The sequence below is a fragment of the Chlorocebus sabaeus genome, chromosome 10, assembly GCF_047675955.1.
Source record: "Chlorocebus sabaeus isolate Y175 chromosome 10, mChlSab1.0.hap1, whole genome shotgun sequence".
NCBI classification, from domain to species: domain Eukaryota; kingdom Metazoa; phylum Chordata; class Mammalia; order Primates; family Cercopithecidae; genus Chlorocebus; species Chlorocebus sabaeus.
This window is the reverse complement of record NC_132913.1, coordinates 74,678,571-74,697,659: the sequence shown is the minus strand read 5'-3', so window position 1 is coordinate 74,697,659 and position 19,089 is coordinate 74,678,571. Positions and strand designations below refer to the sequence as shown.

Below are 19,089 nucleotides of genomic sequence, written 5' to 3'. Positions count from 1 at the left end.
ATACCATTATAAATCTTTGGAGTCTGTGGCTAAAAACTTTAAAGGCATCATTAGATGAATAGGAAGACTGGCATTCCACAAATCCTAATCATTAATGTATGGGATTTTGTGTGAAGGGGAGAAAGTTCCATGTTTCCTGAGCTAAAACTATTGTTTTACATGTCAATTCATAAACAAGTAAATATTGTTTTTTTCTTCTCACAGGTTAGTTGCAAAGTGTCCCAGTTCATTCATCTTTACCTGATGGGCTGTAATTACTTTTGGATGCTCTGTGAAGGCATTTACCTACACACACTCATCGTGGTGGCTGTGTTTGCAGAGAAGCAACACTTAATGTGGTATTATTTTCTTGGTTGGGGTAAGTGTCATTATACATACTTGTTGATTCAATGGATTAAAAAAGCCTTTGGAGGATGCCAGGTTCCTTTGTAATACGAATATACCAATGAGTAATCATTTTTAAAGTATCAGGTGATTAACTTTTGCCTATTATTGCAAATTGCAACATTTTAAGCAAAGAATCACTGACTCATCCATTGTTTTCAGTAGTCACAAGTCAATATATAATAGTGTCTTTTTTTCTGTTGAATATGCCAATGAATAGGGTATCTTGACTGACTATGTAGTGTCTAAAACAATAGAAGTAGAATGATAAATTAAAGATTTAGTCTTTTTACTATTCTGAATATTCATTTTTGCCACGAGTAAAATGAGAGCATTGGATTTAAACATCTTTGAAGTTCCATTCTAAAAATATTTGTTTAAAATATTGTCATTTTATGATAAGAGTAGAGGGATTAGTAATTGAATAAAGGCATGCAACAGATTTATTTTTTTCCACACAATCTTCTGATGTGGTATTAGTCACAAAGAAAACAGTGATATACTTCTGACATATTAAAAATAACTGGAATAATACAAAATATGAAGTGCAGAAATGAATTTAACAGGACTAGTTTCCAGAAACAAAACTGAGGTTGTACTTATCTATTATCATATATCTACCCTATCATCTATCTATCTATCTATCTATCTATCTATCTATCTATCTCTATCTCTATCATCTATCTATCTATCTATCTATCTATCTATCTATCTATCTCTATCATCTATCTAAGCTATCATCTATATCTAGAAAGAAAAACATATACAGAGGTGTAATATACACACACACGCACACACACAATTTTAGTGTATTCTGATTAACTTTATAAAGCATTGCTTAATTTCATATTTGGAAGAGCTGATTTAGAATGTTCAAAGCCTGCCAAATTTTTGGTACATAAATTAATCTCTTTTTTTCTCCTCTTCTTCAAATAATTGCTTACTAGTAGTAATCTCTCTCATAGTGGAAGTTCTTGTGATTCTCACCTTTTTTCCACATCTGATAATGTACCAAATATTGGCCAATTCCATCTCACAGAAAGAACATGAATGCTGAATTTCTTCTAATCCTTGTGGCTTAGGAAACACATCTTAAGAGTTAAGTTCTGAAGTCCACTGATTCAAAATGACCTATGAATTATAGTAGAAGAAAACATACACACATATACACACAAACATAAAAATGTAAATATCTAATACTTTATAATGTGTATTGTTGACTACACAAATAATGTTTATTCAACAAATATACAGTGGCTAGTTTTTTTGCTTCTAGAGTATCTTTGAATTTTTGTATTTAATTATATATTTTTGAAATACCATCTGTAGAAAAAAATCCAATTTATTTTCTTTTTCTTTGGTATTACAGGATTTCCACTGATTCCTGCTTGTATACATGCCATTGCTAGAAGCTTATATTACAATGACAAGTAAGAAAATCTCTTTTTATTATTTCTACTGGAATAATGTAAAATAAAAATTTTCAACATAATGTTTTTATGTTTTCTCTAGTTGCTGGATCAGTTCTGATACCCATCTCCTCTATATTATCCATGGCCCAATTTGTGCTGCGTTACTGGTATGTAACAAATTCTCCTTTCCTTATCATTGCTCACATTTCAACTTTATTTCTGAACCATCTGGCCTATGATATCCTTCAGGGTCCCAGTGGACACAGATGGATATGCATGTTCACAGTGCTTAAATGAGTAGGGTTTAGTGAAGGTATCATATTTGATGTATAGGCAGGAAAGGCAAAGTAACTAATTAGTAAGGGATGGTGAGCCATTGGGGATCAACAGTGGAATGCTGTTATCACAGGTAGACCTGAAGAGAGAAGTGTTAGTGTAGTGAAATGAGCACTGGGAGGAGTCACCCAGTAAGAGATCTGATTTTGATTGGAGAAAAACAACCACTGCCAAAACCACAGCCTGGCAGAATAGAGGCAGCAGAAACAAAGACTCGAATTTATCTTTATTCTCATACTCTTATCTTTTTTTCCCCCCATTAGCCAGATGCAGCAAATGTCTCAGGGCAAGGAAGTCTGGGTGAAGCTGTTCACAGACATCAGCCTCCTGTGGCACAGAGAGGAATAGAGGATGAATTAGCAGGGGGTGGGAGGTGACAAACAAGAGAAAACAAAATACTTATGTAAATTTTACATTATAATTATTATCACTTAATGTCAGTGCACCAATTAGACATTTTAGTGTGATTGCAGAAAAACAGAAGTCACATTCGATGCTTTTATTACACTATTATTATTTTTTATTATTTTAATTGAAAAAAAGTCTTGCTCTGTTGCCCAGACTAGAGTGCAGTGGAATGATCATAGCTCACTGCAGCCCCTAACTCCTGGGTTTAAGGGATCCTCCCACCTCAGGCTCCTGAGAAGCTAAGACTAGGTATACATACTATGCTTGGATAATTTTTTTAAAACATTTTTATAGAGATGGGATCTCACTATGTTCCCCAGGCTGGTCTCAAACTCCTGGGCTCCAGGGATCCTTCTGTCTTGGCCTCCACAACTGCTGGGATTACAAGTGTATTACATTATTTGAATGAGAAAGTAAATTAATACAAACTAGCAATCTAGTATGCTTTGTCTCAGAGAGTATTAGAGATCATAATGCAATTACAGTCCTTCAGAGTGGTATTTTAGTTACAGCTGCTATTCATTTTTTTGTTGTTGTTATACTTTAAGTTCTGGGATACATGTGCAGAACATGCAGGTTTGTTACATAGATATCCATGTGCCATGGTGGTTTGCTGCACCCATAAACCTGTCATCTGGGTTTTAAGCCCCACATGCTTATTTTTCCTAATCTTATCCGTTCCCTTACTCCTGACCCCCCGACAGCCCCCAGTGTATGATGTTCCCCTCCCTGTGTCCATGTTTTCTCATTGTTCAACTCCCACTTATGAGTGAGAACATGCGATGATTGGTTTTCTGTTCCTGTGTTAGTTTGCTGAGAATGATGGTTTCTAGCTTCATCCATGTCCTTACACAGGACATGAATTCATTCTTTTTATGGCTGCATGGTATTTCATGGTGTATATATGCCACATTTTCTTTATCCAGTCTATCATTGATGAGCATTTGGTTTGGTTCCAAGTCTTTGCTATTGTGAATAGTGCTGCAAGAAAACATATGTGTACATGTATCTTTATAGTAGAATGATTTATAATCCTTTGGGTATATACCCAGTAATGGGATTGCTGGGGCAAATGATATTTCTGGTTCTAAATCCTCGAGGAATCACCAAACTGTCTTCCACAATGGTTAAACTAATTTACACTCCCACCAACATTGTAAAAGTGTTCCTATTTCTCCACATCCTCTCCAGCATCTGTTGCTTCCTGACATTTTAATGATCACCATTCTAACTGGCGTGAGATGGTATCTCATTGTGGTTTTGATTGGCATTTCTCTAATGACCAGTGATGATGAGCTTTTTTTCATGTGTTTGTTGGCTGCATAAATGTCTTCTTTTGAGAAGTTCCTGTTCATATCATTTGCCCACTTTTTGATGGGGTTGTTTATTTCTTGTAAATTTGTTTAAGTTTTTTGTAGATTCTGGATATTAGCCCTTTGTCAGATGGATAGATTGCAAAAAATTTCTCCTGTTCTGTAGGTAGCCTGTTCACTCTGGTGATAGTCTGTTTTACTTGTGCAGAAGTTCTTTAGTTTAATTAGTTCCCATTTGTCAATTTTGGCTTTTGTTGACATTGATTTTAGTGTTTTAGTTGTGAAGTCTTTGCCCATGCCTATGTCCTGAATGGTATTGCCTCACTTTTCTTCTAGGGTTTTTATGGTTTTAGGTCTTACTTTTACATCTTTCATGCATCTTGAGTTAATTTTTGAATAAGGTGTAAGGAAGGGGTCCAGTTTCAGTTTTCTGCATATGGCTAGCCAGTTTTCCCAACACCATTTATTTAATAGGGATTCCTTTCCCCATTGCTGTTTTTGTCAGGTTTGTCAAAGATCAGATAGTTGTAGAAGTGTGGTGTTATTTCTGAGGCCTCTGTTCTGTTGCATTGGTTTATATACCTGTTTTGGTACCAGTACCATGCTGTTTTGGTTACTGTAGCCTTGTAGTATGGCTTGAAGTCAGGTAGCATGATGTCTCCAGCTTTGTTATTTTTGTTTAGGATTGCTTATTCTTGGCTATACAGACTCTTTTTTTTTTTTTGGTTCCATATGAAACATGAAGTAGTTTTTTTCTAATTCTGTGAAGAAAGTCAATAGTAGCTTGATGGGGATAGCATTGAATCTATAAATTACTTTGGGCAGTATGGTCATTTTTATGATATTGATTCTATGCATGAGCATGGAATGTTTTTTCATTTGTTTGTGTCCTGTCCTATTTCATTGAGCAGTGGTTTATAGTTCTCCTTGAAGAGGTACTTCACTTCCCTTATAAGTTGTATTCCTAGATATTTTATTCTCTTTGTAGCATTTGTGAATGAGAGTTCACTCATGATTTAGCTCTCTGTTTGTCTATTACTATTGTATAGAAATGCTTGTGAGTTTTGCACATTGATTTCGTATCCTGAGACTTTGCTAAAGTTGCTTATCAGCTTAAGGAGTTTTTTGGCTGAGTCGATGGGGTTTTCTAAATATATAGTTATGTCATCTGCAAACAGAGACAATTTGACTTCCTCCCCTCCTATTCGAATACCCTTTATTTACAACTGCGATTAAGTTATCTATATGTGTGCTTGTGTGTGTATGTGATATTTTTCATGTAAAATTCAAAGCTTCCTCATTCTTATACTCTTTTAAAATACAGATATTCTATTATTTAACTATATTTGCTAGCTGCGGTTTAGTATGTGGCTGTGTTGGATCACTGTTCAAACCATTCTCAAAATGTATCATCGTTAAGCCATTCTTGTAGAATTTATTATGACTTTCCATAAAATTTTTTCATATATCTTAATGTAGATTATAGTGAAAATTTCAAAGGCAGAGGCACTTGCTTCCCTTCCTTCTCCTACATTCTAAGGTCATGAGTGACATATGTGTTTAAGTTGTACCCTGAGACTGCCGGGCTTTGCATTCTGTGCACAAAAGAGTCAGCACTGAATCCTGGCTCTATCACAGCTGCCTGTGTATCATCTCAGACCAAGTTTTCTGTTTTATTTTGTTTTTAACCTCTCTGTGTCTTTGTTTTCTCATTTGTAATGATGGAATAATAAGAATATATACCTCACAGGGTATTATAAGGATTACATGAGATATTTTCTGTTAAGTGAGTTGGCACATTTAGTGCATAGAATATTATAAATTCTTGAAAAAATGCCTTCAAAGTTTCTTCACTTGTAGTTTCTGCATGATACCATGCTTCCACTCTGAGGAGAGCTCAAATAAATTATAATGTATTATTGGGCTATTCCAGAACAAATGCAAGACAATATTTTATTACAAAAAATCTGGCTGCACAGAGGGATACATGATTCAGACTTCTAAATCAGTAAGGTTCAGGAAGTGAAAGCACCTAGCAAATGCAAAATGTAATATCATCTACACAACCCTTGGAAACATCTGTTCATATAAACTTTGAGGAAGAAGAGTGAGGATGAAATACAGGAATATAGCCCATCAAGCTGTAAGAAAAGAAGTGAACATCCACATTATTTGCCTAAAACTTTCCATTTTGTTGGCCTAAAACAACATTAGGAACCTATTTTTCTATCCAGATAAATAATTCTGTCCTTGTTTAAGCTCCAGAGCTCCTCTTTGGTCCTGGCCAATTCCAAGCTCCTGGGAGGAGCCCTAGTAATTTCTCTCATGGTTATCATATGGTTTTGCACAACTTTTATAAATAAGATATTTTAATCACAAGTCATTCCACTCAGACTTCCTCCATCACATTTCCACATGAGCAGGGTGGTACTGGAGTGACTACAGCATTTTTGAGATCCTGTTGAGGGGAAGTTGAGAGATGATACATTTAATTTGGGTTCAGTGAGATATTTAGGTGACTTCAGTGCATAGTTAAGTGATTGTTTGGGAATGACTTCCAGAAACTCTACTACAGCCACTGTATAGATTTACCCTGCTTCCTGTCATGACCCAAGTGTGGTATTGTGTTATGAAAATAGCCTGACGTGCCTACTAGATGTGTAAACTTTATGAGTATGGCAGTTAAAGGTTTCTTCTTTTCTACTGAACTAGCTTTGCTTGAGGGTGGGAGAAATTCAGACATAGTTCTTCTAAAATTTAAAATTCTTCTTTAACTTTTGTTTAAAGTAAATGGAAATATTTACAGAAAATAAAGTAAGATGAGGGGATTATAATTCTCAAAACTATGTTTTGTGGAAAAATAGCATGGAAAATAGCATCAAATTCATTCTAAGATAATTATTTATAAAATAGTTAATAGAATAATTAACTCTATTGTCAACTCTAGTTTCTAGTTTCCCATTTTAAATCAGACTTGCCATTTGGAGAAGCACTTTGTATTTAAAATTTTTCATATAATTGGGATCTAAATTGCAATGTTTCTACTGTGTTTTATAACTTATGATTTAATGTATTAAGATTATAAAATATTCTATATTAAGCAGATAAAAGATTATTGTTATCTTTTTTTAAAGAGCAATGGATGCTTAGGAAGGGAATATATTAGGATGAATGGAATAACAGCTGACGTGTTCATTTGTTATGTTTCATTCTCACACCTGTTGAAATGGCTTAATCTGCTTTTGTCTTTATCGCATTTCTGTGTCTGCAAACATTGCTTTTCATAGATGTGTTTCCATTAGGATTATAGTGAACTGTATATTTTTGAAGCATATGTTCCATTAAATTTTCTAAAAATAGTGGAAGAATATTTTTATGCACAGTTACTTTTATGAGACGTGTCAATTTAGCAAATGCATGTTCTTTGTTATTTGTTTGCTATAATAAATGGGAAACTACTAGTTTTTGCATTTTTTAAACTGTGTGAATATAAATTATACTTGGTTAATAGTTTGAAAATTTAAGATTATTAAACAAAGGGCAGATGCCAGAACTAAGGGTGGGGAAAAAGAAAAGTGAATAGCAATTAGCCCCTATGGAGCTCTTCTGGAATTAATAATATTCATGATTCTATGGAAGGCATAAGGAATGGGCATAGAGAAAATGGACCAAAGTAAAAGATATAGAGTTGGGTGAAAATAAGAAAGAGATAAACTCTAACTTGGGTGAAAATAAGAAAAAGATAAACTTGTATTATGTGAGAGAAAGAGAAATAAATATGTTTCAGTAGGACCCTGTTTGCTAAGTCACATTAGAGTGTCAAAGGTTTACGTCTCCCATCCAAAGAAACTACTGTCTCTTTGAGAAAGTTGTTAAGGCACAAAAATAGTGAATATTATGTCATTACAGGAGGTCTTATAGAATGTCAAATTATTTTAGCTCTAGAATGACCGGGGTTGAATATCAGCTGGTTCAAAGTTCCCTCATAAATAAAAGAGGATTACAGTGCTACTTTGGCGAGGTGTTTTAAAGATTATTGTTACAAGAAGAAACAGGAAAGTTTTTGGTTTGAAAGATGAAAATGGCTATTATGGTATAATATACATTTAGAAAGTATGTCATATGGACATTATAAAGAGGGGATTCTTTAAAAATTAGCATTTTTCTATAAACAATTATTTTCTTTGATTTGAAAATGATCAAAAGCTTTAGATTTTAGACCACAGAATTTTTTAAATTGCATGTGAAAATGAGCTGAGAAAAACACTGAAATATTCCTCAACTGAATATGTTCCACAGTAATTATACCATAATTTAATTTTACTTTTTAAAAACTTGTTTAATAAAACTGATATACCTATTAAATTGATAAATCACAATTCCAAATATATAAATTAATATTTTAGGCAATAATACCCTTTAAAATATTCTTGTACATTAAAAATATTTTCAGATTTATACAATTGGAGATACTTGAATAATGCTTCTTAATATTGAATATGAAATGTTTTTCAGATGTCATTTTATTTTGTTTTTAGGTGAATCTTTTTTTCTTGTTAAATATTGTACGTGTTCTCATCACCAAGTTAAAAGTTACACACCAAGCGGAATCCAATCTCTACATGAAAGCTGTGAGAGCTACTCTTATCTTGGTGCCCTTGCTTGGCATCGAATTTGTGCTGATTCCATGGCGACCTGAAGGAAAGATTGCAGAGGAGGTATATGACTACATCATGCACATCCTTATGCACTTCCAGGTATGGCATTCTTGTTAAGAAGGCAGCTTGTGAAGTTTCGTATTAAATATACATATAACTTTAGTTTTACTCCTACTTGTACAGCTATTTGGTTACAAATACATGTATCTTTCCATTTGGATTCAGATCATTCTATTTTTCTTTTACAGGGTCTTTTGGTCTCTACCATTTTCTGCTTCTTTAATGGAGAGGTATGGTAATTTATTTTATTCCTTTTATTACTTTATATTTACTATCTGTCTATCCATATATTTAAATGAGATAAAATTATAAATTCCCCAGGAACAACCATATTAAATTATATTTTCATCAGGGAAAGAACCATAAAATCTCTTACCATAAGTTTAACTCAGGTTCTCAAATGCTCAGGTCATATTGGAGTTCAAAGCTGGGGAAAAGTCAACCTCACTTAAAAATATACCTCACAAAAAATATTTCATCTAGTCTTTTGAGATACGTTTTGAGTCCCATTAAGTCTGAGCTTTTCCCGAGATACAGTGCTAGGCAATCCCAAATCTCATAGAACATATACACTGTGATAGGAAATAAGAAATAAGAAATAGGATCATCTCTTTTTTGCCTATCTTACAATGTAGCCTGCAGAAGCAACTTTATGGCCAATACAAAAGGATTTTAAAAATTAAACTCTAGGTTATACAGGGAAGAAATTCAGTGGGTTGGGAAATTTAGAAGAGAATGCTCTAATTCATAACATGACCATGTACTCTTCGATACTTCTAGATTTTTATCCATGTGTTTCCTACTTGGGAAGTTTCAGGCATTTTGAAAACTGGTAACATATCTCTTATGCATACAAATGTGTTATAGCTCAGTAATTTGAGCTCTGCTGACTTAGCTCTTTATGTGTTTTTAATCTGCTCAACACAGTTTAACCTGTAGGAGGATTTTGGAAAAATTGAACAAAGTTTAGAAATCCAGACAGCAGCTGAGTGAGACACAGACACTTAATAACTGTGAAGCTCATCATAAAGCTTCAGATGGGGAACACTTGGGACCAGTTGGTAGAACCTATGATAACCATTCCTATAAAACAAATGAACATTGGAAATCATGCACACATCATTGAAAAACTGTAACATGTTATTTGCTCTTACTTAAGTAATATTTTTACTTCCTCATCTTGGCATATAATAAAGTTCAATGTTTAGTTTTTAATTAAAATATATTTCAAGTTCAACACATACGTATTTATTTATATTATTATCATTTATTTTATTTATCTATATTTATTTGTAATGAGGTGTAGAATTGTCACAGATTGTAGACTGTATTTCATACCTTTAAGTGGTACTTCCATAATTCCTCTGCTATACAGAAGACAAGAGCAACTTTTTCTGAAATCAATGAGAAGCATAGACAGAGAATGCAGTTACAAAAAATAGATAAATCATTTGTTTGATAGTAAAATTCTAATAGATTTTATTATATACCTCTATAAATTTAATGTTATATACACTGAATTAGACAATCCTAAATGCCACTTTTATAGGATGTAATAATTAAATATAGATGAGAGTGATACGGACAACATGGTAAAGAACGTGCATGAAATAGGAAAGGTAGACCTCTGTATCTACAGAAACAGATATTAATTCTATAAAGTAATTTTTAAATATTCAAAACACACCCACTAGTAAAATATTTTGTGATAGGAGGCAGTGAAGAACAAACACAGCAGTGCATTTAGACACCAAAGATGCTACTTTTCATCTTGGCTGTGATACTTTGGCAAATGCTGGCAAACTTCGGGAGCCTGTGTCTATCTTTCTTAAAGGGAAATTAAAGCAAGTTCTCTACACAGGTCTCAGAAAAATAAATACAGGCTAATAAAGATGAAGTTTTTAGCACCATGCCCCACTTCATTAGATACTCAGCATACTCACTATTTGATTTGTCAAATCACTTCTTTTCAAAAATGCATGTGCAAACAGGAACATTAATCATTTTGGATCAAAATCCCAAATTGGCCCTTTTATTTAGAAAGAGTGCCTAGGGAATATCTAAAGTAATGCCTAACACTCCTGTTACACTCGATCTGTGTAAACAAAAGGGACACAGAACCTTGATCTTCTGCCATGTACTAAAATTGAGAAAATTTTGACATTGGAAAATTACAATAGTACAAAATCTTTGAGCTAGGCTCTTGCCAAATATTTCGGTTCCTCACAACATTCTAATATCTGTTCCTTTTCTTCATCTCTGGAGACAAAATCCCTGCTTGAGTATGATTCATTTCTCAACTTAAGAAATACTATGATCCCTCCCTTTTTGTCTCAATGCCTCTTACTTTTTCCCACTCTCATAGCATGAAGAAACAACTGCCAAATTTATTTTGTTCCAACTATGTCATGCACTTCTTAAAATCATTTGCTCAGGCTTAGTTTCCTTCTTGTTTTCCATATTAGGTCAAATGCCTGCCTTTAGTTTAATATTTGTGTTTTTTTCTCTCCCACCTTTTATGTACTTTTTAGCCAACATCTTGCTATTAGCATTTCTCACTAGTTAAATAAATGTGGCTTAACAAGTGCTTGGATTACTTTCATTTTATCCCTAGTGACCTCAGACAAAAATGTGCACTGTGATCATAAACTAAGGACTCTAGTCATCAGAAGGTTATATTTAACAACACCTGAGGGTAGATATTCAATCAGATGTTCAAAAAAGATTTGTTGAGAACAATTAAACCGAAATCCTTTAATGAGAACTAGGCAGACTTTTTATAAAAACTTCATATTGATTCACATTAAGGAGTATAAAGTTGGTTGCTTATTGGGTGTTAATGGGTATATAAAGTTGTAGTGTCACATTCTAAATATTTGCCTTACTACTTACATCATGGTCATGCATAAACAATAAAAACATTCATATCTTTAACAACACCCAGCTATCTTCCCTTACAATGGAAATTTGCTTGTTACTCTTCCCCATTGATTTTTTTCTCATTAAAAGTTTGTTAAGAGTAACTGCTTTAATGTTGTATTTAACAGGTGTGATATTGTATTAGAGGAAGCAGAAGAAAAATGTAACATCCTTAGAGCAAATAACATAAACAAATAAGTCTACAAGGCCTGTGGATCTTTAATTAGGTTTATTTTTAACTATAGTAAGACCCCACAGTTCAGGAAATTGGCTTTCTATGGTTTTTCTGATGATTTAGTTGCAAGGAAGAAATAGAGTGATGACCTTAATCAAAGTAGATATTTTAAGAGCAAACAGTCATATATTTCAATAGCCATTTTCCTTCCAAATTGAATTTAAACTTTTTTTTTTAAGACTATAGGTACTAGACTCACAGCTAAGATATTATTTTCTGTCAGCTTTTTCTCAACCATTATACAGAATTTTTTATACAAAGCTATATGCCACTTCCCCTCAACCAGAAATTATATTGTTTATGTACTCAACCAATTCAACATTTAGTAACAAAATGAGAAGAAATTTATGAAACAAAAAATAAGGATAAAAAATATATATTATCAGATGTATCTAGATAATTGGTCAATGGTCATTTTTATTTTGAATCTCTGAATATGTATTTAAAATTCACAGTCTGAAGCCATTCAATTTTTAGTTTGCTCATGATTTTGAGGTGGTTACATAGCAGATGTTATTTTTAAATTATCTTAATTTAGATATTTTATTTGGAGGATTTAGAATTACATTACTAAATTGAGAGGAAAGTTTAATTTTTGCAAGATAAATAAATTTGTTGCCTTATAAATGCTTTTATTTTCAAAGCACATTTACATGAATATAAATTATTTTCTTCAGATATGTTTACCATATATTTTTTAATTGAACTTGAAAGTCCTGAAGTTACTGAACTCCATCATCATGTAACTTTTAGTACGAAGTAATTTCATTTTAGTTATATAATTTTTGAACTATACCGTAGAGCGAAACTAACTGGTAATTTTAATACCTCATTTAATTTTACCTAAATACATTGTTGGCTTTATGTTTGCTCCTTCTTTTTTTCTACATGAAACGAGACAATAAACTTTGGGTTTAAGTGACAGAATATAAGATACTTTAACAGGAACTCTGAAGTATCCTGTAAAGCTGCAGACATCCTGGAACACCTATTTTCTATAGAATGTTTGTAATTGTAGGAATTGAGGTTTTATGTGTGCGTGTGTGTGTGTGTGTGTGTGTGTGTGTTTTAACCCATTAGACTAGGAAATAACAAGAAAGAAGTAAACCTTTTCTAAAGATTTAATATTGATTTGTATACATGGATATGGTGAAGAGAAAGTTGAGGAATTCTATATAAGTAGCACGAAGTTAAACAATTATACATGAGTACGTAGAAAATGAATTACCAGAAAATTGCTGTGAGATGCTCAGATTCCCTTTGGAAAAGCACTGAAAGAGCCAAAGAACAATAGAGAGCTTGGGGAAGACCATTCAAAGCAAACCCACTCTGGGCAGATATAGATTGGGTCACAGGGATTTGGCAAACACATTCATAACCTAGAAGCAGGCTGCTCCAAGCCAGCGTGCCCACTCATCATACCTGAAAAAGTCCAGGTACTTGAGCTAGAGATGTTTTTAAATATTCTCATTTGTGCCCATTGACTGACAATGAAGAAAATTCACTCTTGCGCCTTACATTCGATTATTACCAGTATTTTACTGTATAGGACCCACCTACCCCTGATCTCTAGCTTCAAACAGAGGGGAAGGAAGTCATTAAACTGCAAATTCATTCAGCAGAAGAGGATTCAAATATGTAAAAGTGGAGTGGTTACATTCCTAAATTTATTTTTCACAATATTCACCAGATGTATAATTATTTGTTCAACACTTTTCTTTCCTCTATGTAGTAAGCTCCATGAGGACAAATATCATGCTCCTTTTTTAGAATGTAGCGCAATTTCTGGCATATGGGAATCACTCAAAAACAAATGCGTTGCTGCTAGTTGCCCTGCTGCTGCTGCTGATGATGATTTGTATTCTCCGTATCCTAACTTCTTTTCTTTTGTATATCCTTCTCTAATCCTGTCACGAATTGTCTTCTCATTCTATTAATAAAGACATTAATATAAAACTTGATGTTGTACATGAAATCTTGTAAATGGGGGTCCAGATTACCTATTGGTTTGGCAACAATGAATACATACGCATTATAAAAGCTTTGAAGACAAAACATGGCATGAAAAATATCAATGGAATGTAAAGTATGATGTAATTGTAATACATTTCCTAATGTAAAGATGGTACACTTAATTTTTTAAATTAAGTAAGAAAATGAAGCTATATTATTCACTAATTAACATAACTTGTTTTAAAAAAGCTCTTCTCCAAGACTTATTTAATTGTGCTTCAAAAACAATGTCTTCATTTCAATTAATGGGTTGCTCTTGTTCTTTCTGTTTCTTTTTTATTGATAGGTTCAAGCAATTCTGAGAAGAAACTGGAATCAATACAAAATCCAATTTGGAAACAGCTTTTCCAACTCAGAAGCTCTTCGTAGTGCGTCTTACACAGTATCAACAATCAGTGACGGTCCAGGTTACAGTCATGACTGTCCTAGTGAACACTTAAATGGGAAAAGCATCCATGATATTGAAAATGTTGTCTTAAAACCAGAAAATTTATATAATTGAAAATAGAAGTATGGTTGTCTGACTGTTTTGTGCCACTCCTAACTCAAGGACTTGGATCCATGACTCTAAAGCCAGAAGACTTCAATATTAAATGGCTTTTTGAATATCATAAAGAAAAGCCTCACATGAAATTGGTAGTGTGTTGATAAGAGTGTAATATCCAGCTGTAAGTGGGAAAAAAGAAATCCTGGTTTGTAATATTTGCCAGTAAATACTCCCACTATGCCTGATGTGACACTACTGACATCACCTGACATCACCAAGTGTGGAATTGGAGAAAAGCACAATCAACTTTTCTGAGCTGGTGTAAGCCAGCTCCAGCACACCATTGCATGAATTCACAAATGACTGTAAAAGTAAATATATATGTTGGGCATGATTCTACCCTTATTGCCCCAAGAGACCTAGTGAAGGCCTATAGACATGAAGGGAAAATTAGCTTTTAGTTTTAAAACTCTTTATCCCATCTTGATTGGGGCAGTTGACATTTTATTTTGCCCAGAGAGTGCTGTAGTTCTTTTTGTTATGACCCTCTCAAATGGACAATACCAGAAGTGAATTATCCCTGCTGGCTTTCTTTTCTCTATGAAAAGCAACTGAGTACAATTGTTATGATCTACTCATTTGCTGACATATCAGTTATATCTTGTGGCATATCCATTGTCGAAATTTGATGAACAGGATGTATAATATGCAATCTTACTTCTATATCACTAAGAAAACATCTTAGTTGATGCTACAGAACACCTTGTCAACTTCTTCCTGTTTTACCACACAGTGGGAGGGAATTCGTACCTGTAAATATACATTTTGTCCCTTCCATTTCTACTGTAGAAACAAATTAGCAATCATTTTATATAAGGAAAATCAATGAAGGATTTCTTATTTTCTTGGAATTTTGTAAAAAGAAATTGTGAGAAATGAGCGTGTAGATACTCCATTATTTTATTTTACAGTCTCAAATCAAATACATACAACCTAGGTAATTTTTAAAGCAAATATATAATGCAACAATGTGTGCATGTTAATATCTGATACTGTATCTGGGCTGATTTTTTAAATAAAATAGAGTCTGGAATTCTATATTTGGTGACTATTTTAAAGACAACCAGATGCTAGCATCAGAAGTCTGAGAACTAAGAGAACAGAAACATCTATCATAAGATATATTTATTTTAAAAACACAAGGTCACTATTTTATTGAATATATTTGTTTTGATGACTCATACCTTAATAATAGGTGTGTTTGACATATTTCTTTTTTCATTTTGACAATGAACTCACATTCTAATCCAGATATTTTAAACAACTACTGTGATAAATACCAATCTGCTACTTGTATAGATTTTACCCCATTAAAATATTACTTTACTGACTTTCACTATATGAAGATACATAGCTTTGGAAATGTCCCAGGTTATTCAAGAAATATAAAAAAATAGAGGGACAAAATATATATCATATACAATGCTTTAATATTTTAATAGAGCTACTGTATATAATACAAATCAGGGAAATACTTGAATATATCATTGAGAAAAAATTATTGTCAGATCTTATTGAATTATTGTCAGACCTTATTAAATAAAGATAGAAGAAAACCTTGCTAATGAACTAAAGTGAAATTTATATGGGATTCAGTTTCTCTAATGATATTTTCCACTGAAATCTCTGAAGAACAAGAATGACTTCAATTAGTAAAAGTCAATTTTGGGAAAATCATGTATATCTGTATTTTAAGTGTGTCAATCTGCTTAAAATGGATGAAACTAATGAATTACTCATCATAAGTTGTTTCTTAAGCTGTCAATAGATGGTGAGTTCAGAACTTATTTGAAATTGCTAAGAAAAATTATCTAAATGAGTAAGAATTAACATATAGAATGGTCTGGTCAGTACATTCATAATTTATGCATGAAAAAGTATTGTTTTGTTTCAAACATGAATTTCATAGCGAGCTGCCATAGAAAGGAACGCAGGCTGTTCTGGACCTTTAACTGCCTACATTATACAAAAATTCATTTCAATAAACTCAATTATTAGCTATTTATTATTCAAAGACCCATATTTAAATCCTTTGCTGACCATGTTGACATATATCAGCCTTCTTTTAGACAAACTGTCAAGTCAACCATCTTGACAGTAGACATTAAAAAATGTTGAATTATCAGAGATTATATTAAAATGAACATGTAATTTTCAAGTATTTTTGTTGTGCTTTCATAATATCAATTCTAGATCAGATTTATTTTATAGCCAATCTGTTGTAAAGTCTTGAGGAGTAGCAGTCATTCATGTTTAATCACTGTTAGTTTTATACTCATATATTTTTAGAATAATTTTAAATGTTAGATTCCTCAAAAGCTGAATGCTACTTAATACCTTTGTATCATACTCATAAAGCAAAGTAAATCTGACACTTTTTTAAAGCAAACTTCTTTGCTGTCAAAAAATAAATTTGGGGAATTTCTAGCTTTTAAAATGTAGATTTGTCATTTTACTGTGATTACTTGTGAAAGTCATATTTTAATTTTCTAAATTGTAATTTGTCATTTTCTTTCCTAAAGTTAATTTCCAATGCATTTATTCATAAAATATTCATTCTTGAATGCAGTGTTTGTTTAAATGTAATCCAATGTACATAGAATTAGTGGTGGCTGTAGTGCTGTATTTATTGCTTATAAATTTTTTAAAATGTGAACTTACTTTTAATTTTCTCTTGATTTTAATCTGCTAGTAGAAACCACTAGTTATCTGTAAAAATATATTCAAGATATTCTGATCAATTGTAACAATTTATGTTATGCCTACTTAGAGTATATCTCTATTTTTGATTGTATGAAAATATTAAAGTTATGAGTTAAAGTTTATTTCCATTGATATTTACTAGAGTGCCAAATAATCTAATTTATAAACATAATTCTTACATTAATCAATGGGATACTTCTCAAAATTAACAAATCTCTTAACAAAATATCTCTTTTGCCTTCTTTAAAGTCTTCAGTAAACCAGTAAATGAATTCAATAAACCAATTAAGAAAAAGTCATGATTTGTTTTCCAAACTAAAAAAATCCAAATATACTACAATGGATGCAAACTCCTTCTTATGCTGAAAGAAGAAAAAGGATGTCTCAAAATAAGAAAATGTTCAGAAATTCATCTCCTTTATCTACTATATTTCATTTTGTAGTTTTGTTTAAATATTAGAAAGAAAAATAAGTATTTAAAGGTAATTTTTAAAGAGGGCATATTCATGGCTCTCACACAAATATAAAATGAAAATGTTTCAAAGATTTTGTTTAACTCATTAATTAATGAAGGAACAAGTAAGATGTTACAACAATTCAAAGGAGAATTCAAAATATCACACTTATATGAGAATATTAAAAATGCTGAAATAAACTTATCAGTAAGTGCAAAACCACTCTATCCTTAGGACAATAATCAGTTGCATTCCACTTAATAATTAATTTTTATTTTTATGATCAAGAATAATGTACATCATTATCTTTTTTCTGGAAAAAACGCCCATTTAAAACACTTGCATTTTTTTCTTTTTTAGGAACACATTTTATTTACTGTCAATTACATGGCATACGTTAAAAAATTTCTTCTTTTTTTTTCTTTTTTAAGAACACATTTTATTTACTGTCAATTACATGGCATAACATTTTTTCTTACAATCTCTCCTCCTTGTGATTATACTAATCTGCAAGAAAGAATATTCTTGATTAAAAATATTGCTAGTTTCATAAGGTTTGGCCTATTGTTGAGACAGGTACATGGGAGTGTTAATTACAATACAGACCTCAAGTTGGTTTTACAAATCTAGAACCAATCTGCACGTTTTAACAGCTTCATTGAGATATACTTCACATATCATATAATATTTCATATTCAAAGCAGTTTTTAGTATATTAGTAGAGTATATTTTAATGTATCCATAGAGACATGCTACCATCACCAGTCAATTTCATTATATTTTTACGACCTTGAGAAGAAACAGTGTATCCTTTAGCCATCACTTCTCTATCCCTCTGTCCCTACTTTCATTCCAGCTATAAACACAACTAGTTTACATTCTGTCTCAAAAGATTTCCCTAGACTTTCATATAAATGTAATCTATAGTATGTGACCTTTTGTGACTAAATGATTTCACTTATAATGTTTTCAAAATTCCTTCATGTTTTGGCATGTATCAATGTTTCCTTTTATTCTATAGGGTGAACATACCACATTTTATTTATTAATTTGTCTGTTGATGGATGTTTGTTTTGCTTTTACCTTTTGGCTATTATAAATAATATACCTATAAACATTTGTTTGCAAGTTTTTGTTTGTACACAGTTTTCATTTCTTTTCAGGAATTTTGCAAAACAGCCAGATCATTTTACATTCCCACCAGCAGTGCATGAAGAGTTCTGAATTCTCCATTTCTCTCAACACTTGTTATTACCTGTCATTTTTATTTTAGACATCCTAATGGATGTGAAATGGTATCTTGTAGTTAAATTTGCATTTCTCTGATGGTTAAACATGTCAAGCATCTTTTCATATGTTTATTGGCCATGTGTAACCTTCTTTGGAGGAATACCTATTCAGATTCTTGGTCCATTATTAATTTGGTTGTCTTCTTATTTATATATATATATACTCACACACTATAGCTCTCTTTTCAGATAATTTGCAAACACTTTCTCCCATTCTGTGAATTGTCTTGTCCCTTTCTTAATTGTGTCCTTTGATGCATAAAAGGTAACATTTATTAAGTACATTTTTTCTTTGTCGCTTATGCTTTTAGTGTCACATCTAAGAATCCTTAGCCAAATTCAAAATCATGAAGATTT

The 19,089-nt window shown here is 32.2% G+C and overlaps 1 protein-coding gene across 2 annotated transcripts in view; it reads left to right on the top strand.

Annotated features, from left to right (window-relative positions):
* Window positions 1-17,287, top strand: part of CALCRL (calcitonin receptor like receptor) — a 102,657-nt gene extending 85,370 nt beyond the window's left edge. For both annotated transcript variants that reach the window (XM_007965579.3, XM_038001869.2), the window contains 6 exons: window positions 205-358; window positions 1,754-1,814; window positions 1,897-1,963; window positions 8,392-8,610; window positions 8,760-8,801; window positions 14,025-17,287. In XM_007965579.3, coding sequence (XP_007963770.1) covers window positions 205-358; window positions 1,754-1,814; window positions 1,897-1,963; window positions 8,392-8,610; window positions 8,760-8,801; window positions 14,025-14,240 — 759 coding nt within the window. In that variant the 3' untranslated portion in view covers window positions 14,241-17,287. The remainder of the gene's footprint in view (window positions 1-204; window positions 359-1,753; window positions 1,815-1,896; window positions 1,964-8,391; window positions 8,611-8,759; window positions 8,802-14,024) is intronic.
* The last annotated feature ends 1,802 nt before the right edge of the window (window positions 17,288-19,089 follow it).